The sequence below is a fragment of the Suncus etruscus genome, chromosome 10, assembly GCF_024139225.1.
Source record: "Suncus etruscus isolate mSunEtr1 chromosome 10, mSunEtr1.pri.cur, whole genome shotgun sequence".
Lineage (NCBI taxonomy): Eukaryota > Metazoa > Chordata > Mammalia > Eulipotyphla > Soricidae > Suncus > Suncus etruscus.
In genome coordinates, this window is record NC_064857.1 from 111284933 (window position 1) to 111312238 (window position 27306).

Sequence of the window (27306 nt, forward strand, 5' to 3'; positions counted from 1 at the left end):
GCTCAGAAATCGCTCCTGGCAGGCTTGGGGCACCATATGGGATGCCAGGATTTGAACCGATGACCTTCTGCATGAAAGGCAAACACCTTACCTCCATGCTATCTCTCCGGCCCCTCCTTTACAAAATCTTGACTTATCACTGTAGGATATTGATTCAAAGAATAACTTGAAAAAAATGTAACATGTTTTCTGTTTTGAGCCACTAAGGTGAACTGGACAGAGGTCATTACAAATGCCTGTTGAAAAATGCAGCAAGACAAGACTTGTTTAAGCTTAATGATCCCAGAGTTTTGGATAATCTCATCTCTTCTGTGAAATCCTCAGCAGCTTATATATTTATTTTCTTTTATATTTCAGTGGGATCAAAAGCAACAGCTATAGCTGCTTAAATCAAAGAATTGCCTATTTTTGTTTTTGGGTCACAGCTGGTGGAGCTCAGGAGTTATTCCTGGCTTTGTGCTCAGTAGTCACTCCTGGCAGGCTCAGGAAACCATATGGGATGCTGGGATTTGAACTGGGGTCCATCCTGTGTTGGCCACATGCAAGGCCTTACCAACTGTGCCATCGTTCCAGTCCTCAACTAACTGCCTTAAAAAAATGTCTATAATAATGTTTTAAGGTTTTTGTCCACAAAATCCAGTAAAAGAAAATTGGATGCTATGGACTCCTGTTACAGTGCTCATTATAAGAATGTTTTAACAATCTATTTTCAATTTAAACATGTCTGCAAACAATGTTCTAATGTTTTTGTTCACAAGAAACAAACTTGTATGCTCTGGACAGTGTTCATTCAGTACTCTTTTTTTTTTTTTTTTTTTGGTTTTTGGGCCACACCCCGTAACGCTCAAGGGTTACTCCTGGCTATGCGCTCAGAAGTTGCTCCTGGCTTGGGGGACCATATGGGACACCGGGGGATCGAACCGTGGTCCGTCCAAGGCTAGCGCAGGCAAGGCAGGCACCTTACCTTTAGCGCCACCGCCCGGCCCCCATTCAGTACTCTTAACTCTTAATGCCGTGCTCCTTATAAGGATGTTTAGCAACTTATAAAAAATTTCTTTTGTGATATACTTAAGACAGAATATGGAAAAGCCGACTGGTTCAAGGATGATGTATGCATAATCTAAACAATGATGCTTTTACAGCTTTTACCCTCAGTAGCAATGATTTGTAGAAATTAACTATTAAATTAACTGGCTTAAAATGTTCTCACCACCTTACTTGCCAGCTTTATATTCATGATGCGCTTTGAGCCACTCCGATTTACCACCTTAGATGGGTTAGTTTTATAGCTGTAACATACTGGTCAATTATGTATGTGTCTGTATGTGTGTGAGTGTGCGCGTGGGATGACCACTTTTATGTCAGTCTATTGTTGATCTGTATTGCTTATAGCCCTTCTACTTTCCCCACCCCCTCCTGCCACAACAAAACCTTTTCCATTATTTCCTTATGCTTCCTCACCCAGGATTTGTTGCTTTCCCTATGAAATCCCTTCATCCTACAGCTCAACACTCTTTTGCCCTGTAACACCACCACCCCACTCTTCTCATTTCCTTTGGGAATCCATCTTTAAATCAAGGCACCTTCCTGTAATGTCAAACATTTTAACTGTAATAAGAAACTACCTGTTTGTGTTTTTTTCTATCTTGTTACTAGAATATCTCCTAAATAAACTTTCTGTCTCACTTCTCTGTATCTTGCAAACAACTGAGGTGGAGCACCAAATGACCAAAATAAACAACTGTGTATTTTTCTTACTCCATGAAAAACGTTGAAAGAAAACAAACTCTTCACATCTAGGACATATTAAAAACCAGGTATTGAGAATATTTTACACAAATATTCTAAAGTAGCACTTCTTAGTCTCTAAAGAACTAAAGAAAATGGCAGAAGACTAACTCCATAACAAATATTAATGTAATATTTTAAAACAAGAGCCTGCTAGGATTTTAAGTATATTATAGCATGTAACTATTCTAACCATAAATAGACCTCTGTAATAGAGAGGCTAACTGATACAAATAAGGTGATAGAAAGGCAGATAAGGTAATTAATATTGTTTTCTGTAACTCTTCAATACCCTGGAATTCAATTTTGACAATCAGAGAAATAAATTCTATAAAGAAGAGTAATAATACATTGTATAACATCTCCACTAGTGCTAACTGAAAGAATATATTCATATAAAAAGCTTAGTAGTTATATTATTTTATTGTATGCTCTGGACATGTGTTCAGTGCTCTTAACTCTTACTGCAGTGCTCCTTATATGTTTAGCAACTTATGAAATAATAGCTTGTGACAAGCAAGAAATGGTCCACAGGGATGGAGAGTATGGGGTAAAGATAGATGCATTATTAGTGGCTTACCCCAGTTCAATACCTGGCACCACAATGATTGATCCCTAAGCACAGTCAATAGTTAAACATGAGCAAAGATGTAGGAGTACCTGGTTCTCAGCACCACCTACGTGTCCCTTCCTTCACCCAAAAAAGAGAAAATAAAAAGATCCAGTCATTACCCAGCACTTGAATCTATTAAAACATTTGAGGTTTTTTTCCCCCTTGGGGGGAGGCCTTGGGCCATACACAGAGGTGCTTAGGGGTTACTCCTGGTTGAGCTCAGAAATTATTTCTGGCAGGCTTGGGAGGACCATATAGGATACTGGAAATTGAGCGCGAGTTGGCCATATGCAAGGCAAGCACCCTATCCACTGTGCTATCACTCTGCCCTTTAAAAATAAAATTTTAAATTTTATTTCCCATGTACTTTTAAGAAATATATTTTCTCCCAGAGGAATAGAAGGAATGTCATTTCATGAGAATTAGTAAATCTTGGAGAGAGTTCAAATTCTAAAATAATAAACTAAATATAAATGGACAAATTCTACTGATTTAACATATAATCATTTTACTCTGGGACTCCAGGATTAAGATCAAACAAGTCATACTAAAATCATATGTAAATTCTGCAGAAGCCATGCAACTCACACACACACACAAAATATATATATATATATATATATTTAGCTTTATACATATATATATGTAATTTTAGAAATTACTTCTTTTTTGTGCATTGGAACAAAAAGTTAGTAGGCATTTATTTTACATGTGGTTGATCTGGGTCCAATCCCTAGGACCCCATATAATCCCCAAAGCCCACCAGGAGTGATCACTGAGTGCAGAGCCAGGAGCAAGTCCTGAGCACAGCAAGGTGTGACCCTAAAAACAAAAGTTACTCCTTTTTTGGACTGAATCCAGAACCTCATATATGCAAGAAAAGCACTCTATGCCATTGAGCTAGAGCACTAGACTGGAAATGATCTTTTTTTAAGCCTTTTAAATACAAAGCCGTCAATTTTGTTCTCTAAATATGTAAATTTCTGAGAATATTTATAGAACAGTATTAGAAATAAAAGGTAAAGTTGAGTCTGCTCAATCAAGGCAGTGATAATGGAAACTAGGCTGTCTGGTTAAAAGGTCAAGAGTAAAGCAAAAATGAGAAGAAAGGATATTACTGTGAGGTCAGTGGCATATAGAATTGTAATCTGGGTGTTGATGACGTAGCACTACTTAGTCTGATGCTTTGTCCAGCTCTGTGGAGAAATGATCTAACTACAAAATGACCGGGTGACTGAGTTATGCTATTACCCTAAGATTAAAGAATAAATACAAACAACGTTCTATTTGCCAATTACATATATATAGCTGACTGTAGAGTCTAATCAGATCTGATGACTATATAGTTGACTTAGATCTTAACTCCTAATAACTGATATAGTGTATCAGAACTGAAGCGATAGGATTATAAGTGCTGTTATAAAACAGAAACTAAATTAAGTTTAGTGAATAAAGCACATGAAAACTTGACTATATATATATAAATATATATGACTATTTATATAGATATATATGACTATATATAAAGTATGTTTGCAACTACCATGTTAGTCAGATAATAAAAATATATATGTAAGGTAGAATATACCCAGTTTCTTCTTCTTTGGTATTCAACTACTGACAGAGTAGCTCAAAGAGAAAGATGAATTAGTCACAAATACATCTCAAATCATGATGGAAATGTTTTTTTTAAAGTATGTAAAATAATTCTAACATGAGAAATGGTGTTAAATCACTGTTAGCTTATCTAGTCATTAAATAATTGGTGTAGCAAAATGTTCTCCAAAGAGATAACAACTACTAAAACATGTGTGCCAAACTGAGTAATACAACAAAGACAAATTTTTCAGAGGCATCCAGTACTGACCCATGTCCTGAAGGAGCGATGAAGTATAAACAACACTGCACCCTGCTATCAGGCATCTGACGTCTGTTCACTCGAGATTCTGCATTTAAGTAGTCCTCAAATTTACTGTCAATGTAGTCAATTACAGGCTGCCAGCTACAGAATGTAAATACATAAAAAAAACAACACACACACACACTAAGTGGCAACTTCTAGTTAAGTACCTTCATCCTGACACTTTACAGCATGACAAGTTCTAAGAGGACAGACACACTTATGGCACCTGGTCAGCCATAAGAAGGGCCTGTCCCTTTAAGGGTTACAAAGTTAAAGGTCCCTTCCTAACTGCCTTTTAGGGGCAGTTTACCCCCCCCCCCCCCTGATATACAAGTACTAGGCCCAGTGCTAGGGTGTAGCCCAACCGCTGGAGAAAAGTGTTTGCTGGATTCTCTGCTACTGTTGCCTTTTGCTGCTTCTCCTACTATTCCTTTTTCTCCGGTCTTCCCCGTGGCTGTCTCCTTGCCCTGGTCCCAACCTTGGTGCTCTCTCCCCTCAGGGCCTAGGGGCTTGGCTGTAGGGCTCTTAGCCTCTCTGCTTGACCTCTCCCTTGATTAAACCTTGTTTCTACCCATTTCTTGTTGGCCCTGAAAACAAGTTCTAACCCAAAAGTTAATTATTTTAAACAAAAAAATGAAACAATAAAAAAATCCTCAAAAGCAACCTGGAGGACCAGCAAGATAGCTCAATGGTCCAGGATCAATTCCCAGCACTTCATGGTCCCCCAGGCAGCACTAATTAACTATCCAGGAATCCTGTGAGCACAAAATCAGGATTAGCCACCAAGTACAGCCAAGTGAGGCTCAGAACCAAAAAAAAAATCAAACCACGTGAAAGCAAATAATTTGGAACTCAAAGAAAAGTCAATTATATTACTGACAATAGTGACTATAATGTCATGAATTCTTCACTTCCGAAAAAACTGAAGTCTAAAGTCAGGTTTAAAGTTTTTATCGATACTTTAAAAATTTGTCTTCAAAATAATTCTGTGCTAGATTCTTTATTGTGGCTTTCTGTTTGATTTAGGACCCATCTGGTCATGCTCAGGAAGCTAAACATCCCAGCTTGGAACTGGGGGGGGGGGGGGTCACAGTCAGAAGTGTCAGATCATTGCCTGCTGAAGAATAATCTAGGCCTCTGCATGCAAAGTATCTGATCCAGGCTCTGAATTATCTCCCCACACCCAATGATAGGTATACTCTTTATTTTATAGAAAAGGAAACCAGCTCAAAGAAGCTAAAAGTAGCATTGTAAAGTGGCAATGCTCATTATGAGATCAAGTCATTACTTAAAGTTCAGTGATTTTTTTTTTTTTTTTTTGCTGTTGAACACGGCAAGCAGAAAATATCTGACCATCCCTTATCCCAACTGCAATGGAAAACAAGGATGACAAAACCTTCTTACCAATTACTATTGTCCACGGCATCTCCAAATCCTGGTGTATCAACTATTGTGAGTAGCAGCTGAACACCACCTTCTTTGATCAAAACTTTGGACTGTTCCACCTGTAATAATCATCAAAACAAATATTCATACCATAAAGAGGGTCAGTGATCACACTTAGGTGGCAAAAGGAAATCTATCCAATTTGAAAAACGAAATCTACCCACTCTCACAATTTTTATATCAACTGTAGAAATTAGAAGTCTTAATTATCAGAAAGAAAAGCACATGTCAATAGGGTTGAAAACTCACAGCCACTAAAAAATAAAATGAAGGAAAACAGTGAATGATAAAAGTTAATCATTTCAGTCAGGTGACTGATGCAGAACCTAAAATGCATATCATTACAATAAACAATACTTGAACTCAATAATTTAGAAATCAAATATAATAGAAAAGTACATCTAGGGGCTGGCGAGGTGGTGCTAGAGGTAAGGTGTCTGCCTTGCAAGCGCTAGCCAAGGAAGGACCGCAGTTCGATCCTCCAGCGTCTGATATGGCCCCCCAAGCTAGGGGCGATTTCTGAGCGCTTAGCCAGGAGTAACCCCTGAGCATCAAAAAAACGGGTGTGGCCCCCCCAAAAAAGTACATCTAGCTTAATATTTGTAGTAATTCTTGTACTCAGTAAATTGATTGCCACTCCCAATTCATTATCAGCACGACTATATTTATTTATATTCCTGTTTATATTATGGTCAAGATCCTAATTTCTTCTCAAAAGTGACATTGCATATTTAGGTCAAAGCAATTAGCAAAGGTCCAGACATTAGAAAAATGTATTCTTACTTAGTGAAATTATAATAAATTATAACCATCAGGAGTTTTATTTTTGGGGGAGAAAGGGGGCTGTATAGAGGTTGGGCCATGCCTGTTAAGAGCTCAAGGTTCACTCCTGGTGTCAGGAATATGGGATACTGAAAGATCAAACATAGGTCAGCCATGTGCAAAGCAAATGCAGTATCCACTATACTATCACTCAGTTTAGGAATTTATGAAAATAATTTATTGAGAAATAATGTTTAGTATTTATATAGATAATAAAGTGATTCCTTTTACAATCTAGGATTTTCTGTAACCCCAACCAAACTCTGAACAGAAAATATAAGTTGTCATTTGGGGCATATGATGCTGCAGGATAAATTAATTACTGACCCAAACAGAAATATGAAAAATAATTTTTCCAGATAATGGTATTTTTCTCAAATACTACTATTTATACTGATCATGTCCTCAACACTACAAGCTCCAGTAGTTATGTTGGTAGACTATACTGAAACTTGGAGTGTTGACTCCAGTTAAAGTTAAGACAGTAAAATGAAGTGCTGTCAAACTTAAAGGGAAAATGTAATCATGAGCAAGTGAAAAAGAACTTAAACTGTTTAGTTGATTGACAGAATTTAGAAAGAAAAAATTACTAATTTCTCCAAGAAAAGGTTTGGTACAACTTCAGAGATTACAGATGATGATGCCTTTCTGCTTCCCTGTAAGTCTTATTTCGTATGAAGAAAATGAATTGCTGACACTAAGATTCCAGGCAAGAAAATCTATAGCAGCACTGCCCAACAGAACTTTCTCAGATGACAGAATTATTCAAACTGTGCAAGGGGCATTATAGTAGTTACTTAGCTACTATGTGGCCACCATAACTAAGGAGATTAAGTTCCCTTTAATTAAATTTAGATAATCACACTGGCTAGCTAGTAATCATCAAATTGCACAGGTATATGGCAAACAAAGTTTCCTTGTTAAGGATATTAAAAATGAAAGCATTGCTTGAGATTTGATATGCATATGCAGTGGGAGGCTTCCAATCATACAGAATGAAAATTAAAATGTCCTATGTTTCAGACTAGAGGTCTTTAAACTACTATCCAATCAGTGAACATTTGGGGGCCAAGGATGTTAATGAAGTCAGAGCATATGCCTTGCCTTGGGTTCAATCGCTGGTTCAACCTCCTGCCTCATTTTTATATCATATAACTGCTAATATTTATGCAAACATTTACTTATCTGCCAAATATACAATAGTATGCTCACATTTATTTGTGGCCCTCTAGTTGAAATACAATCAAAGGTGATGGCATGTCACCCTTCCCCCAAGGTCCTTTTATAAGCTTTCTTTTGAGATGTTAATCCCACTTGAATGATCACACCTGCCCACAGTTGGTTTGGGGCAGGCTGTTAATAAAGAATAAAAAATCTGGCTGGGGTGAAGGTGAGGGTAGAAGCAGCAAAAAACAACAAGGGGGGGGGGGCAGCAAATAGATTAGCAGAGAAAGACAAGTGAGGAAAAGGACATGGCGGACAGGGCCATGGAATAAAAGCAAGTGACTTGAAAAGCTTTAACTGACTACTTGTGAATTATTTCTCTGCCATTACCTTGCCTCTTCAGAACTGCCAGCTGAAGGGGTGAAAGGCACAGTGCCCAGGGAGGACTCACCCAACACGTTGACTTTATTTTTAATTTTTTGTTTTTTTGTTTTGGGTCACACCTGGCAGTGCTCAAGGGTTACTCCTGGCTCCATGCTCAGAAATCGCTCCTGGCAGGCTTGGGGGACCATATGGGATGCTGGGATTCGAACCAATGACCTTCTGCATGAAAAGCAAAGGCCTTACCTCCATGCTATCTCTCCGGCTATTTTTAATTTTTATTCAACAGTCCCCCAACTTCCTCTTTCCTTTTCACCTACCCCCTGGATATGTAAATGTCCAATTAGACTAGAGTCGCTTGATATTTTTCACTCACTCAACCCTTCACTTCCTGGTTGGTAAATAAAGGTTGCAGTTTGGCTTGGTGAATGGAGAGAGACAAGTTGAGAAGCCAATAGACTACATGATTCTCTCCTGACTGGCCTGGTTTATTAATTCTTTGCAGCTACCCTGCTTCACCGGGATTGGAAATACTGTGCATTGGATGATTTTACAACTAATATTACAACAAAGCAAATACAGTATTCTTTTTACATATATATCTTTTATGTGCTGTTTCTTTCAAACAACGTAACATATATTAGAAACTGATGCAAAAATGAGTTGTACTACATGTGTCATTTCTTTCAACTGTACTCCAAGACATTTAATTCGCTATTGTCTTAAAAAGTTCCTGAGCCAGAGAGATATAGCACAGCCGAGAAAGCATTTGCCTTGCACATGGGTTTGATCCTTGACATCCCATATGGTCCCCAGAGCCTAGAAGGAGTAATTTCTAAGCATAAAGGCAGGAAGAACTCCCAAATGCTGTTGGGCATGACCCAAAAACAAACAAAAAATGTTCCATATTTACCTCCAGTAATAGTTTGTGTATTCGTTACCTAAAATATCTTAAATTTTAACGTATTTCCAATTTCAAAATAAATCTAATACATCACTTCTCATATGTAGGAACTGAATCTATATTCTGTGAACTTTATAGAAGGTTATTTTATGAACTCCGTTTCTTCTCAAGCCTATGAAATTCTACAAATGACCATACATGGTCAAAGACAAAGAAGACAGCACCATATGGAAAAGATCCAGAAAACATAACTGTACCACTAGTTCCCTTCACAGGACACAACTGCATCCTAGCATCTGGTTTTTGCAAGTATCCTCATGGGATCCATGGAAAAAAAGTTAGGAATTTCAAACTTTTCTTAACAAATCTATTCCAAATGGCCACTTTCCCATGCACTTTGCTAACACAGGTCACATCAGCAGATTTTGAGGCATCACTCTCAAATTCTCTAGGATTAAATGCATAATTTAATACTAAAGGAATGGACTGTAGCATTTTTTAATGATTAGTCCCTGAAAAATAGAATTGAAACCATTGCTACTGATGTATAATTAATTTATTTATGTTTCTTTTGTATGCTTAGACTCCAAAAATCCAAGATGTTCCAATTTTCAGCTTGCTCAATATGAGAGGAAAAAGATAAACTTCCATTATCTATTATACAGCTTCCTTCCTTCACACCTCATTGGGAACACTCATGGGAATCCTATAGTGAATCCAAACTCTGGAATGGCTTGGCTGGCCCCAATCACACTGTGTTAATGTTAGGTAAAATCTAGCTTGAATCACCTATTCCAGGGGTCTCAAACTCAATTTACCTGGTGGCCGCAGGAGGGAAAGTCGGGGTGATCCTTGAGTGCAAAGTCAGTGGTAAGCCTTGAACACTGGGGGGTGTGACCCAAACAACTAAAACAAAACAAAACAAAAAGATTCCTCTAGGGCAGGGCCACAAAATGATGTACGGAGGGCTGTTTGCGGCCCACGGAACGCGAGTTTGTGACCCCTGATCCTATTCCTTTAATCTTGCAGAAAAAGGGGACCAGAGCAATAGTACAGTGGGTAGGGTGTTTGCCTTGCAAGCAACCAACCTGGGATCTCTGGCATCTCATATGGTTCCGTGTGAGCACCATCAGAATTAGACAGACTAATCCCTGAGTGATGCCAGGTGTGGCCACCAAAAAAACAAAAACAAAAGAACTTTAGAGAAAAGGGGGCCAAAGTGATAGTATAGCACGCAGAGTGTTAGCCTTACACATGGCTAACCTGGGTTTGATCCCTGTTAACTTATATGGTACCCAGGCACCACAAGGAGTAATTCCTGAATGCAGAACCAGGAGTAAGACCTGAGCATAACCAAGTGTGCCACAAAAATAAAACAAATTGTGGGGCCAGCATGACAGCACAGTGGATAGGGCATTTGCTTTGTAAGCAACTGACCCAGGTTCAATCTCTGGCATCTCATATGGTCCTCTGAGCACTGCCAGGAGAGACCTTTGAGTGCAGAGGCAGGTGTTATGTAATCTCTGGGCACCACAGATTGTGATCCCCAAGTCCCCAGAATCATCGTCATAATAATAAAATTAAAAAAATGTAAGCCAGGAAAGTAGCTGCAATAATAAGATATAATAAAAACCCTAAACTATAGCAGGATTAGTAGTAGCAGGGCCAATGAAACTTTCTGGAACCCTCACATGTAATTATAAACTACTCTTTAATAGCAAAATTGGCTGGGCTAGCTCCAACAAGGAAGAAAGAAAGCAATGCCCACCTGGTTCATCTATTCAACTATAGGGTGAATTCATGAGGAATAACTTAAGAATCGCTGGAAGAAGAAAATTCTTTTGAATAATTAGTCAAGGAAATCACAACTGAGAAGGTTCCAGAGTTGACAAGTGCATTCACCCAAATTTAAGAGAACCAAAGGGGCCCAGCTAGAAGAGACCCAATTAACAATTGGGTCAACAAGACACACCATAATCATAATGACAAAAGCCAAAGATATAATAAAGAAAAAGCAGTAAAGTCAAAGATATATACAAAGGAATTTAAGCCTTAAGATTTGCAGAACATTAAGACTCAACAACAACAAAGTAGGATACAGTTTTGAAGAACCAAGAACCCAATGATGTGAACACTTCACCCAAAGATATGTTCCCCAATAAGACTATCATTCATATTTGAAGGTACAATACAGAATAGTAAGGAATAACAGCTCAGGAACTTCACAGCCATGAAACCACTGTGCAAAAACATCACCAAGGGGCTTCTTTAAGAATATATAAACTTCACAAATACATAGAGCTTCTATAGAACAGTGGAGAAAAAACTTCCTCATGTCAATAATCTCACCCAACTTTCTGCTCTTTATAGGGGACACATCTTAATAGGGTAAATATGCTCAAAGTCAAAAGCTGAAAAAAATTATTTCAAGCAAACAATTCCTTTAAAAGGCCATACTTAGGGAAAATAGAATTCAAGTTTCAAAAATGTTACATAAGGCAAGATTAGTCTTTTTAAATTTTATTTATTTTTTGTGTTTTGGGACATACCCAGTGGTGTCTGGCTTTGCACTCAGAAACTGCTCCTGGCAGGCTCAGGGAATATATGGAATACCTGGGTAGTGAGCACAGGTCCGTCCTGGGTGGGCCATGTGCAAGGCAAAAATGCCCTGCGGCTGTGCTATCGGTCTGGGCCCTGTCGTTTTTGTTTGTTAGAAGCCTAATAATATCTTTATTTAAGCACCATGATTACAAACATGTTTGCAGTTGGGATTCAGTCACAGAAAAGGACATCTCCTTCATCAGTGCAACCTTCCCACCACCAATGGCCAACATCTCCCTCCTCCCGGCAACTCCTGCCTGTATTCGAGACAGGCATTCTATTTCTCTCACTCCTTACCATTGTCATGATAGTTGTTAGTGTAGTTATTTCTTTAACTGCACTCAGCACTCTTTTTGATAAGCTTCATATTGTGTGCCAGTCCTTCTAGCCCTCATCTCTATGGTCTCTGGATATTATTACCATTCTAGTTTTTTTGTTTGTTTGTTTGGGCCATACCTGGTGACGCTCAGGGGTTACTCCTGGCTCTGTGCTCAAAAATTGTTCCTGGCTCAGGGAACCATATGGAATGCCGGGGATTGAACCTAGGTCCAACCTGGATCAGCCGCATGCAAAGCAAATGACCTCCTGCTGTGCTATCGCCCTGGCCCTAGCTTTTATTTTTCTTAAATCCCACAGACAGTGAGATTATTCTGTGTCTATCTCTCTCCCTCTGACTTATTTCACTCAGCGCAGTTTCCATGTCTAACGATGTATAGGAAAATTGCATGACTTCATTTTTCCCCTGATGGCTGCATAGTATTCCATTGTGTATATGTACCACAGTTTCTTTAGCCACTCATCTGTTGTTGGCATCTTTCCAGATTCTGGCTATTGTAAATAACGCTGCAATGAATATAGGTGTGCAGAAGGCATTTTTGTATTGTGTTTTTGTGTTCCAGGAAATACCCCTAAAAGTACTATAGCTGGATCATATGGGAGCTTAATTCCCAGATTTTTTTTAAAGAATTCCCATATTGTTTGTTTGTTTCCCATAAAGGCTGGACTAGTCCCAGTCATTTTTCATATTTATTTTTAGTATTTTAGACAGGATGGAAAATACTGACACACTATGGTAGTGGGAACATCAACAACACTTTATCATCTGTAAACAGATTAATTAGGCTAAAACTCAGCAAAAAATAAAGCCACAGGAAGATATGGAAGAGATGGGCTTAGCAGCGCTCAGGGGTTCCTCCTGGCCCTTCACTCAGAAATCACTCCTGGCAGACTTGGGGGACCATACGGGATGCCAGGATTCGAACCAGCATCCTTCTACATGCCAGGCAAACACCCTACCTCCATGTTATCTCTCCGGCCCCAGAAGCTCACATTTTAATCTGAATAGCTCAGTATTGAGGCACAGATACAGAAACCGAAAATCCATCTCAGAAGGCTTCCATCTAACAGTAATAAGTTCACTCAACTCAGGATCAGAGTGATCTACTCCAGAGATGCTCAAGCTTTAAATCAGGGCCAGTTCACTGTCCCTTAGACTGCTGGAGGGTCAGATTATAGTTTAAAACAAAACTATGAGCAACAGTAATCCACAGGTCCTAGTATGAAGACAAAAAACTTAGAGGAGTCGTCCATAGACAAGAGAAGAGGAGGAGAGTTGGAGAATACGGTACACATCCCACGTATGCATGGTGTTGGGGATGTGTCGCATGCTAAGCAGGACAGGTAGAGGCAGAAAACCAGATAAATGTTTTTGCTGGGCCACATGTGGCCTGCAGGCTGTAATTTGAAGACCCTGATAAGTTCAGTAGACAGCCTCATCTTTTAAGTCATTTGTAAATAAACAATGATGGTGGGGTAGGGGAAGACCTAGAGATCGTGTTTATTTTACTCCCTCTTCAGTTACATCAAAGAAGAGGATCTTTCTTCCCTTCCTTTGGACAGCTGGAAGTATAGCCGAGAAAGCCTCTAGGTTAGGAAACTTGTAGACACTTGCCTTTCAAAACTTAGAAAATGTGTTTCTTGGTCTATATATCTCGACTAAGTCTCCACTGAGATCAATTTCAAAGTTCCCAAGAGTAGACCACTGGAGATATTAGTGGATGAGGGAATGAGTCCACCAAACATATAAGATAAAATTCTACTCTCTATACTTCATCTCTCTGCTATATCATCTACTTAGTGACTTGCTACATATTACTTTCTCTTGTGGGTGTGAGTGGGAAAGAGGCAAGGTGTTTTTCAACTTACATCTACTATATTCAAGAATACCTCAGTGATATACAAAAGTGAACTATGTGGGATTTTGGTCAGATTCAGTTCAGTTCTCAAAAATTAGAGGTCTTGAGGCCAGAGAGATAATATAGCATGTAGGGTGGTGCCTTATACAAAGTCAACCTGGGTTTGAGCCCCAGGATCCCATATTGTCCTCAAGCACTATCAGGAGTAATCTCTGAGTGCAGACTACCCTGTTTCCCCCCAAAATAAGACATTATTTTACATTAATTTTTGCTCCCAAAAATGCACTAGGTCTTATTTTCAGGGGATGTTTTATTTTTTTCATGAAGAAGAATATGTACACATTTATTGTTAAATAAAAATCAACACAAACCAGACAAACTGTGAATCCTACAGTAGCCAGTAGGGGTGACCTTACCAACCAGTTTACGGTAATTAATTTTCATTCTGAGACAGGACCGGGGATGGGGGGACTTATTTTCAGGGGGATGCTTTATATTTCGCCCAAAAGAAAACCTATAAGTAGGACTTATTTTGGGGGAAACATGGTAGAAGTAACCATTGAATATCACTAGTTATGGCCCAAGAAGCAAAATAAAAAAAAAACAAAACCTCTAAAAAGATTTAGATCTTATATTCGGTTTAAAAAAATGTATAGGAACTGGAGATTTAACAGTGGTACACAGGCCTTTGGCTCTAAAATTTATTACTCTTGACCTTTATTATTTTTGTAGTCAAGGTAGGATAAATCAGAAGATATTCCGAATAAGACACTTTGAAGGCAAAATTAGCTGAGACAATTATTTTGGACAAGTTAACAAACTGAGAATCTCATGCATTTTTAACAGTCTTGGAGACACTAGTGACACTTAAAATATAAAGGACTAAAATTTAGATAAGAAAAATTTCCAAATTAACATTAAAGGATAGGAAATATTAAGACAGTCAAATATATTCAGTAAAGGGCCAGAACAATAGCACAGCAGTAGGCTTGCACATGCCAACCAGGACTGACCCAAGTTCGATCCCTGACACACCATAAAGTCAGAGTCTGTCAGGAGTGATTTCTGAGCACATAGCCAGGAAAAACCCCTCTGTGTCAGCAGATGTGGCTCAAAAACAAAACAAAACAAAACAAATCAAACAACAAAAAAGGATCTTCAATGAAATTTGAAGCTATATTAGGTATGTTTAGCATCATGAAAAAACATTACAGGACTTTCCATACTTAATGAACTAAAACCCCAAATATTTATTCATCTATAATAAAAGTAATATATGGTAATTAAAATCATGTTATTTAATAACAGACTATATGGTGATCAACTGTGATTTGTAGTTTGATGCTATTCCCTCAGGGAGAAAAGTAAAAACCAAAAAAATATATCTAAATGAAGTTCAATATCGGGAAATATTTTCCCTGGAGACAAAAGTCCGGGAAGTATTTATTTTTGATTGAGGCTATAATAATATGTAAATACTTTATTTGTATTTAAATGTATATTAAATATATAGTGCATTTATATAAATATAAATTTAAGCACAAAGAAAGCTCTGGAGTGCTGGAAATAAACTTTTTAAAAATCTGGATAATGGGTATCTGTATAATGCAAAACTTTTAAGCTTAAATTTATGGCTTTAAAATTATAAGTTGTACATCAATTAAAAAAATGTTTTTTGGGACCATACCCAGTGATGGTCAGGTCACGGGCTACTCCTGGCACTACACTCAGGAATTATTCCTGATGAGCTCCAGTACATTAGGGAAACTGGAGATTGAACCACATGCAAGGTAAGCACCCTACCTACCCACTGTAGTATCCCTCTGGCTCCGTATTTTAAATGAAAAGATGCTGCTTAAGGGGCTAGAGTGATGGCACAGCAGGTAGGGAGCTTGGCTTGCATGCATCCATATGGTCCTCTGAGCACCACCTGGAATGACTCCTAAACAGAGTCAGGAGTGACCCTCCTGTGCACAGCCAGGTGTAGCTCCCCCAGACAAACATGCAAGAAAACAAAAGGCTGCTTAAAACAAAATGAAAACCTTCAAAAGATCCTCAAATTAAACTGAAAAACTTACCTAAATCAACAGTAATAATTATCAGACCAAGATCAACAATATCCCAACTGCACAGTATATAGAAAACTCCGGACTGGGCTAGAGATGTAGTATGGCAAGCATGGTGTTTGCCCCAAACACTGCCCAGAGTAATTCCTAAGTGCAAAGACAGAAATAACCCTGAACACTGCCAGGTATAACCCCAAAACAAAACAAAACAAAACAAAAGGAAAGGAAAGAAAGAAAAGAGGAAAAAATTGGAGGCATTACATCAGATTACAAATAGCTTAAGTCAGAAATATTGTTACTATTACTTACTCAATATGTATGTGATACTCTGCCAATGACTAATATATTTGCAGTGGGTTTTCTGAAAACACTATTTCTTGTTTGTTTGGTTTTGGGTCATACCTGGCAGCACTCAGGGGTTACTCCTGGCAGGCTCAGGGGACTATATGGGATGCCAGGATTTGAACCAGTGTCCTTCTGCATGCAAGGCAAACGCCTTACCTCTATGTTATCTCTCTGGCCCCTAAATTCTATTTCTTTATACCATCAAACAAGACTTTCTGCAGTGATAGATCTAATTTGGTGCTGCCCAAAGCTGTAGTGTTTTATAGCTACTGACCACTAAATATGTGACTGAACTGTGCAACCACAAAAGTAAATTTTAAACTCTATTTACATTTAATTTTTCAAGTTTAGATTAGCTATGACAAGTGGCTAACATATTATTCAAAGTAACATAGAGGTATTATTTATTAAATCATAAAATAATTTCTAGAACAATCTGCAGGGTAACCTTAGAAGATAAAGAAGGTAATTTCTCTAGTCAACACTTCTCTCTCTGCTTTATTAATGATTATGTCAATCAGATTTTATAGTTGAGTGCTAATTTAAAATCCTCTTCTGAATAAAAAGTTTTTAAAATTGGGGCTGGAACAGTAGTAAGATGTTTGCCTTGCAAGGGCTAATATAACAATCCAGGTTGGATTGCTGGCACCGTGCACGGTCCCCAAACTCCTCCAGGAATGATTTGCTGAATGCAGAGCCAAAAGTAGGCAAGACCCAAAACATACCCCCTTCCCCACACAAATTACTTTGTAGTTATATTATATCTAGTGTGTATGATAATGTCACTCAAAATTGTCATCCATTATAATACTAATCAACAATACCTGTACAGTCTTTTTTATCCTATGAGAAGGACCCGGATATTCTGGAGAATACAAATCTGTGAGGAATAATGAGTTGATTAATGTTGATTTCCCCAGTCCAGATTCACCTAGAAGAGACAGGGATAAGAGAGGAACTGTTAAACTGAAATGTTTTATAAATACTCAACTTAATGCTATAAACTTGCTTTATATGTAAGTACTTTTTTTTTTTGAGGGGGGGGCACACCCGTTTGATGCTCAGGGGTTACTCCTGGCTAAGCAGTCAGAAATCGCCCCTGGCTTGGGGGGACCCTATGGGACACCAGGGGATCGAACCATGGTCCGTTCCTTGGCTAACACTTGCAAGACAGACACCTTACCTGTAGCACCACCTCACCGGCCCCCAGTACTTCTTGATGGGATAAGTAATAAAAATATGCCCCAAAAACTCACTATTGTAATAAATTCTTCCTCGTTCTCCTATTGAATCAGGCTCATGTTTCCAAGAGCTCTGTTTTCAGATTCCCCAGCAGAAGGACATGCAGTGGTGGGCTCTTGTGTATGCCCTTTGACCTCTTTCTCTGGCCCTCCAAGTGCTCTTTTTAGCTTTAAAATTAGAAAATAAAGGAGTAGCTATAATACAGCAGGCAGGGTGCTTGCCTTGCATGAGGCCAATCCAGGTTCAATCCTTGGCATCCCATAAGGTCCCACCAGCACTGCCAGGAGGAATTCTTAAGTACAGAGCCAGGAGTAATCTATGAGAATCACTGGCTGTGGCCAAAACCAGAAAACTAACACAACCCAAATTATAACATGGGGGCTGGGGAGATAGTACAGTAGGTAGAATGCTTGCCTGGCAAATATCAGCCTGGGTTCAATTCCCAGCACTTCTTTTGGTGTCCTAAGGAATAACGCCCCAGTACCAGCACAAACAACACCCCCAAAACAAACCAGAATTCTATAATCTGTTTTATAAAAGTAATGTATCAAAAACTTCACAATAATACATTTTAGGCAACGAAGTAATATAAATATTTCTTTTTTAGAGAAATGACGTGACTCATATTTTTAGAAGACAGATAAACAAAATACATAATCAACCAGCTATTGAAAGTGCAAATCTACCAAAAGAAAAATTAATCACGGGGCTGGGAAGGTGGCGCTAGAGGTAAGGTGTCTGTCTTGCAAGCGCTAGCGCGGTTCGATCCCCCGGCGTCCCATATGGTCCCCCCAAGCCAGGGGCGATTTCTGAGCGCATAGCCAGGAGTAACCCCTGAGCATCAAACGGGTGTGGCCCAAAAACCAAAACCAAAACCAAAAAAAAAAAAAAGAAAAAAGAAAAATTAATCACAATGCATTCAGTGTCAAACTTGAACCGCACACACAAAATTCAAATTATTCACCCATAAATTTATGCATCCATTATCTCACCAGCTTAAGTATAAAGGTACATTTTTTTTTATGGCTGATTTAAAAAAACTACTTTTTATTGTTTCTGAGACACACTTAGTGATACTCAGGAAACTGTAGTTCTGGGGACTGCAGTGAACTTCCAGCATGGTGGTGCCCTTGAGTTACTTTCCTGGTTCAAGTAACTACTATAAATCAAACAATAAAGTTAAAAAGTTACAAATTAAAATTCTATCCACTGCAATGATAACAAAACAAGTGAGACTACATAAAATAAAAATACTTCTAAAAGTTCTGCACAGCAAAACTCAAGCTATAAAAATAAGACACTACCAAATGGGAATAAGCACATTATGTATTCAAGATCTATTAAACATTCACAAAACAACAATAAAACCCAATGATTCCCATTTACAAATGGCACAAGGATCTGAATAGACTTGAAAATTCAACACAATGCTCGTAGCAACTCACACACTACTGAGAATGGTACATATCAAAACAACCAGTGCCAAAGAGTTGTGGCAAGAAAGGAATTCTCATTTACTATGGTGGCCATGTCCGTCTTGGTTTAGTCTCTATGGAGAACAATTCAGAGTTTTCTCAAAAAATAAGAATGAATCAATCTTCCATACAATCCTGTGATACCATAAAAACATTAATTTGAAAGAAAGGATATAAACACATCTATGTTCGTGTCATTGCAGCACTTAGCATAAAAGCCAAGATATGGAAACAATCCAAATGCCTAAGTACAAATAAATGAATCAAAAGATGAAGTATAATACATACCTACAATGGAATATTATGCAGCTCTAATAAAGTAAAAAATTATACAAGTTGTTGCAAAAAAGAACCAGAGACTATCATGCTGAATGAATGTCAGAAAAAAAAGGAGATACAGAATCCTCTCAAGTTGAAAGGGGAGGTACGGGGCCGGGCGGTGGCGCTGGAGGTAAGGTGCCTGCCTTGTCTGCGCTAGCCTAGGACGGACCGCAGTTCGATCCCCCGGCGTCCCATATGGTCCCCCAAGAAGCCAGGAGCAACTTCTGAGCGCATAGCCAGGAGTAACCCCTGAGCGTCACAGGGTGTGGCCCAAAAACCAAAAAAAAAAAAAAAGAAAGGGGAGGTACATGGGGGGGGGTACTTGAGAAGAGAGAGGTGGGTACACTGGTGATGGATATGGTGTTCAAATTGTGTACATGGGAAACTTTCCATTGTTAACAATATTATGAATCACAGGCCTTCAACCAACAAAAAGATCAGAGCAGTACAAAGACTTTGCTTTCACCTTTCTTTCAACAAAGTACCTAGAACAGTTTAAGAAAAGAGCATACATACAACATCCAAATTGAAAACAAAACGATCTCTGTTCACAGATAGGATCTTGCATACAAAAAGCCCTAAAGAACTTTTTCACACACATAATTACAATTAATAGACAACAAAGTTGCAAAATTCAAAATCAGTTACTTTGCTTTATTAACAACAATCCATGAAAGATAACAATTTAAATTATAATAGTAGGAAAAGAATAATCTATAATAAGCCTAACCAAAGGGATGGGGGACTCAAATCCTGAAAATAAGGATATGAGTAAGTGGAAAAATATTTCATGTCATGGAGTAGAAATAGGCTTCATATAATAACTATGTCAAGACTACTTACTTAATATATACAAACGTGACTAAACTCTACTAATTTCCAACTTACTTTTAATTCTTCCAAACTCTACAAATAACACAGAACTTCAAGGGACTTCAAATAAACAATCAAGGCTTGAAAAAAGTTGTAAACACTAAATAAAAGCTACAGTAATAAAAAACAGTGTAGTAATGACATAGCTGTACACAAAGGAACCAATAGGGGTTGCTCTATATATTCACCTAACCACCGCCAAGAGTTATCTCAGAGCAGAGACATCAGTAAGACCTAAGCACAGCCAAAATATTTTAAACGTTATTCTAAAAAATATTCAAACATTTTTAATGTTGTATAGGTAAATCAACTGAACAGAAGAGAGCAAAAAACAATAAACTCAATTAATGGGGAAAATGGTTTGGGGGAGTCCAGAGGTAAATCAATTTTTAAAACAAAGATGCCACAAATCAATGGAGAAGAGTCTTTGCTACATGGGCTATTGGAAAAAGTGGATATCGAAAAACATAAGAAAAACAACGAATTTATATATTTTACATAATAAATAACTCAAACAAAAATAAACAATAAAACTAAGAAGATGCAAGAGTTTAAATGTGTTTAAGCATTGGATATAGAAATGATTTCTAGAATGTAAAACACAAACCAAAATATATTAAATGGATTTAAAATAAAAACATTTCTGTATCAAAGGGCACTATTGAAGGAGTGAATAGACTACAGAATAGAATATATATGAACATATTCAGTTTAAAGAATACCTATAATTCAGGGAAATAGCATAGTGGCGTTTGCCTTGCAAGCAGCCGATCCAGGACCAAAGGTGGTTGGTTCGAATCCCGGTGTCCCATATGGTCCCCCGTGCCTGCTAGGAGCTATTTCTGAGCAGACACAGCCAGGAGTAACCCCTGAGCACGGCCGGGTGTGGCCCAAAAACCAAAAAAATAAATAAAAAAAAAAAGAATACCTATAATTCAAAAAACAAAAACAAAATAATCCAATTTAAAATGGGCACATGACTTGAATAGCCATTTCTCAAAACATAATATACTAACCAAAGTACACATTAGAAGATGTTCAACATGATGACTCATTAGGAAAACATGAATCACAACCACAATCATACCACATCATATCGAAGAGAATGGCTACTACCAAAAACACATGTATGTCCAATGATTACAGTTACAGCTGTGAATGGCATGACAGTTTCTCAAAAATCTAAACAGAATTCTGCTAGATTCAGCAATTGACTTCTGATATATTCCCAGAAAAACTGAAAGCAGAGAATCAGATATTTGTACACCAATATTCAGAGTAACTGGAAAGTAGAACCACAAAATACTCCAACATGTGAGTAGATAAAATGTAGTACATAAAATGAAATCTGGGCCAAAGCGATGGCGCAGTGGCAGGGTATTTGCCTTGCATGTGTCTGACCTAGAACAGGCTGCAGTTCAATCCCACAGTGTCCCATATGGTCCCCCAAGCCAGGAGTGGTTTCTGAGCTGTGTGTGTGTGTGGTGTGTGTGTGTGTGTGTGTGTGTGTTGTGCGCGGCGCGCGCTTGGTAGGTAGGGAGGTAGGGAGGTAGGGTGGAAGGGTGGTAGGGAGGTGTAGTGTTGTTTTTTTTTTTTTTTTTGAATAGCACACACCTGTCTGTGCTCAGGACTTATTCCTAGCACTCTGTCTTCTGTCTTCAGGGATCACTCCTGGTAGGCTCAGGGGATCATGTGAGGTAATGGAGATTGAACATAAGTGGACTGTGTGAAAGACAAAAATACTCTTTCCAGCCCCAATTAAATATGTTTTAGCTTTAAAAAAGGAATAAAGTTCTGATATTAACATGGATAAGCTTGAACATATCACACTAAGTAAATTAAAATAGGTCAATATTACAACAAATTTGTAATTCCTCTTTGTGAGGAATGACTGAAATAATGGATACTATCAAATCCTACATAGGCAGTTTATGTTTATATGTTTATATATATATATAAAAACAGGTGTATATATATCTGTGATTATATAAGTAGGCTTTGTAAGAGTAACAAAATAATTTTAACAATACACTAGTTAACTTGCTTTTTGGTAAATCAAATTGTAGCAATACTTTCAACTGAATAGACTAGAGTAAACAAATCTAAAAAGGGAGAGACTGCAATAAAGGCTTACCAAATTGGCCTACAAAATAATTATCTAAAAAACAAAATTTAGGTCAATGTTCTTCAATTACAATAAATTAGAAATTAACAATAAAACCATCAGATCATTTGTCCATAAAGATATAAAACCAAACATCCCTTGCCCTGTGTCCATCCTCTTTGTGACAATATTTGTAAAAAATGATTATTAAATAAAAAAAGAAATATCTGGGCCGGATGTTAGGGCAATTGCCTTGCACACGCCTGCCCCAGGACAGACCTTGTTGGATTTCCGGAGCGATTTCTGAGGCATAGCCAGAATAACCCTGAGCGTAACCGTGTGGCCCAAAAACAAAAGAAAAAAAGAAAGAAAAAAAAGAAACATCATGGTCAGAGAGAAACTTGTAATTAAATAAGCCTCAATTAATAGATCCATCTTCAAGTAAATCATAATTTAAGTGTAAACTGGTATCATCTGGGGAAAACTTAACAGTTTTTCAAATTTTATTGCACAAACCTTGGGCCCAAAATTTAGTTATTACTGTTTAGTAGGCATAAGGACATAACGCACAAGGGAAGGGGCTACTGTCAACATGTCTTAGCCCACTCGAGTGGACCAATGGTTTTCTACTAGACCTGCTCATGCAGTGTGGCTTGGGCCCAACATTGCACGGCACGCCCAGGCTATTGTACTAGGGGTTGTATAGAGGATATGTGCCCAAATGGTTATTGGGTTTGTTTAGCTTATTATTTTTACACCATATATGCACCTGTATAACATGTGGCATTGTTTCCTTTTTGCATAGGCACATAAAAATGGGAATCTGACGTGTGAAACAATCTTTTATCTAATAGGGATAGGAACACGTAAGTTTATATTGCAGTGGGCCTTACACCCCTGAACAGCTGTCAGTGTTTTGGCTTAGGCTTCAGAAGAACACATTGGCCATTCACCCCCTACTACTTGGATTCCATCTATAACCAGAATGGTTTTCTGCACCAGCACCAGGAATCAGACTTCTACTAGGGAAGGCCCATACTGTCAGACTTGCTCAGACAGAGGATTGATATGACACCATGACAACTTGGTAACAGCAACAACTTGCTTTCTGAGCAGGGGCAGGGCTCCAGGGAAAAGAATGGTGTATAGATGCACTCTGGGTTTGTTAGTGGAGGGAAAGGCCCTGATTCGCTGTATATTTGAAATTCAACTACGAAGGACTCTGTAGATCACCATGTTTCATAAAAATAAAATTAAAAAAAGGGCAAAAGAGATAGTACAGTGATAAGGCTTGTCTTAGATGTGACTGCCTCCACTTCAATCCCTGGTAGTATTTATGGACTCAAGCATTGCTAGCAGTGATTCCTCAAAGTAAGTCAGAGGAGAGCAAGGTGTTAAAACCTCCCCAAATTATTCAATGATTAAATGCCTAGCTATAGCTTTATGCTACTTTTACATTTTACGTAATTTTAATATTTTGCAAATAATATTTTAAGATGTTAAATGACCCAATGGATGGATATATTTGTGTAAGTCTGATGTACTAAATATGCTCACAACAAAGAGAATACAACTGCCATATTTTACTGAACTTCAAAAAGAAACGATTGGATTTTTCCTCCAGGCCAGGAAAACAGCTTAGTAAATACCTACCTTGCAAGTGTGAACCTTAGATTTGATTCTCAGCATTGAGGCTGCCTCTCCCCAAAAATGCTTCATAACTTTTCTCTTCTAGTTCAAATATTTTAATTCTTATAATTTATAACTTTATTCCATGCAAAGTATAAAAGTAAATAGAATGTGATATTAAACCTTAATTCAACATTCTATACATATTAAAGTAACCCATGTCCTGTTTGGTTATAAAATCGAATACATAAATGCACACTTCACCATTATTTGAGGCTATTTATTTCAAGTTTGAAAATAAAATATGCATTAGGTATTTGTTATTAAGGTTTTAAAGAAAATCACATTAAAAATTATAATAGGAGTCATAGAGATGACTCAAAGGGCCAGAGACCACTTTTGTACCCTTTAGCAAAACTGTGTAAAAGAAAGAAAAGAATTTTTAAACATAAAAAGTTCAAGTCCTTTAAGGATATTGAGCAACATAGGAGTGTAGGGAAAAGAAAGCTGGTGCTTTCTTTAAAGGAAGTGGAGGATTTATACTACTCCTTGACTTCCCACTCTCATTTTTCCAGGAGCATGAAATCAGTGTGATTCAGATGAAATGCCAATATGTAAATCCAATGCATGCTATTTTATTAGTACTTGCAAAAACACAAATATTACTAGCTTCTTTAATAAATTAGTTTATTAGTATTCAATAGAATACATTACAAGTATCAATTTTAGTTGAGGTAGAGATGACAAGTTGAACTCCAATTATTAGCCAGAATTCAAAGTCATCTAATAAGTCATTACAAAAAAAAGTCCTACCCAGAATTCAAAGCACAATATTCAGCCAAGTGTTTCCACACATAGCCTAAAGATGCTTTCCAGAATGATCTGAAAAACAGATGTATTAACTAAATTGAAATCTCATTGCTCAAGGAAAGAAAAGAAACTATTTTCCAGAGCTGAGGGCTGCCAGAGGAAGACGCCAACACAGAACATACTGGTTATCTGCTACCTTTCCTGCCCTAGACCACCGAACAGATTCCAATTTATACATTCCTGGGGCATGTAGGCTATTCCCAACAGTAAGTAGTCATTTATCTTTGAAGGACTTAGATAACACTCAATACAATGGCTAAACAAGAAAATGCATGATTTGAATGTCTTATTTCTGAGGCAGGAATCTTTCAAAATGAAGAAATGAAAATGAAGATTACAACTCACCATCAGAAATTTCTCCCGGCAGGCTCAGGCGACAATACAGTATTTGGGATCGAACCTGGATTGGCTGTATGCAAGGTGCATTTATATCCTACCCACTGTGCTACTGATCCTGGCCCCATCCCCATAAGATCTTGTGTCAGATGCACCCTTGGCTGGTTTGTACATTGCTGTGGTCAATCTGGTTGCTTCAGGAAGTCACAGTACCAAAGTGGAATGGAGGTTGTTGGTAGATCTCTTCAGCTTTTCATAGCCAGAAAATAAGATTATTTAAGGCATTTCTTTCCTTATGCTAACTCAAAATCATCTGCAAACTCTCATTGTTCCATAAGTACATTCAGAAATTTCATTACAGATTGGACATAGGAAAAAAATGCCAGCCTTGGGGCCAGAGCGATTCTAGAATGGGCAAGGAATTTTCCGTGAACACAGTTGAACCAGGTTTAACTCATAGTAGCCCATATATTGGCCCTGAGGCCCACCAGGACTAATCCCTGAGGACTGCTGGATAGTCAAAAGTCGAAACAAAGCAAAATAAAATAAAACAAGCCAAATTACACCAACATTAAAGAGGAAAAACAAAAGACATCCTAAACAACCAGATAGAACAGAAGTATCACAATAAAAAAAATTTTAAGGAAAATGTGATCAAAGATAAAACACTAAATAGGAGATTTAAGAAAATAATGATGTGGGGCTGGAGTGATCACAGCAGTAGGTGTTTACCTTGCACATTGGCTTCCCAGGGCAGACCTGGGTTTGATTCCCGGCCTCCCATATATTTCACAAATCAGGAGCGATTTCTGAGTTCATAGCCAGGAGTAAGCCCTGAGGGCACTGGATGCCCCCAAAACCAAAAAAAAAGTGAGGGGCAATAAGGTTAAGGTTAAACCTTTAAAAACTTCTATGATATAAAAATTTATTAAAAAAAAAGTGCTATGGGCTGTGTTGTCATGCAACTATAAAATCACTTTTTTCTTTCGCTTTTCTGAGTTAATAGCACAAGTCAAGTACCCTTAATTACATCAATCCTGCCCCACAGTTTATGTTAAACTCTGGCTAATAAAAGTAGTAGAGAAAGCAGAACACTAGACTTGGCTGACTCAGGAAGAACCAAGAGGCTGCTCAACTCCCCTGGCCAAAATGCCTTTTGGGGGAGGGTTGGACATACCCGTGATGCTCAAGGGATACTGCTGAGCTCAGAAATCAATCCTGGCAGGCTCTGAGGGCCACATGACGCTAGGATCGAAGCCAGGTCCGTCCTGGTCAGCCACATGCAAGGCAAACACCCTACCGCGTGCTATCGCTCTGGCCCCTGAAATGCATTTTCTCCTGTAACTCCATCTGGCTTCTTGTGTGCGCTCTGTTAAATGTTGGGCTGTGCGTTCCAAGACCCCCACAGAGGGAAAGGGATTCCTATGGCCCCTGTCCGGGTAGAATGAGGTGCAGGTCCAGTAGCAACTCCGACGCAAGAAATAATCCACACACAGCTGGGAAGGTAGAGCAGGCCAGCAAAGGAGCCGCAAGCTGCTCATACCACAAGCCAGTCACTCCACCATGTGCCAAAGTATCAGCCCCTCCAGGCTGCCTGAGTAGCCTTTATTGAAAAAACAAAGCCCACACCCCAAAGGGAGGGGGAAGTCAGGTGAAGAGGCAATGGGGAAACATCTTTTTTTGGGGGGGGCCCACACCCGGCGATGCTCAGGGTTCCTCCTGGCTGTCTGCTCAGAAATAGCTCCTGGCAGGCACGGGGACCATATGGGACACCGGGATTCGAACCAACCACCTTTGGTCCTGGATCTGCTGCTTGCAAGGCAAACGCCGCTGTGCTATCTCTCCGGGCCCGGGAAACATCTTTTAACAGGAAAACCGAAAACCAATTGAGAGACACCCAATTAGATGGCAATATAAGGACCAATCCAAAGGCCTCTACCAAGACCGCTCCTTGCTACCAACCAGCCCTTTCCAGGTTTGCACGAACACGTGAATGCCTCCAACTGCTGTATTCAAGGCGGCAGCTGTCAAGGCCCAGAAACCAGCCAACCAGCAAGCTCCAGAATTACCCCAGTGCTGGAAAGAGTATGGCGGTAAAACACTGTTTTGCATATGGCTGACCCAGGTCCAACTTCAGCACCTCATATGTCCCCCCACAAACAGTGCCAGAATATTCCTGGAGCACAAAGCAAAGTAAGGCCTGAGCACCACTGGATGTGCACAAATAT

General features: G+C 38.6%; 1 protein-coding gene across 1 annotated transcript in view; it reads right to left on the bottom strand.

Annotated features, from left to right (window-relative positions):
* SEPTIN7 (septin 7) overlaps nucleotides 1-27306 on the bottom strand; it is a 53838-nt gene that overhangs the window by 24463 nt on the left and 2069 nt on the right. The window contains exons 2-5 of the mRNA XM_049781736.1: nucleotides 27018-27154; nucleotides 17053-17194; nucleotides 5709-5809; nucleotides 4269-4403 (exon numbers count right to left, since the gene is read on the bottom strand). Of these exons, the coding sequence (XP_049637693.1) occupies nucleotides 4269-4403; nucleotides 5709-5809; nucleotides 17053-17194; nucleotides 27018-27154 (515 nt within the window). The remainder of the gene's footprint in view (nucleotides 1-4268; nucleotides 4404-5708; nucleotides 5810-17052; nucleotides 17195-27017; nucleotides 27155-27306) is intronic.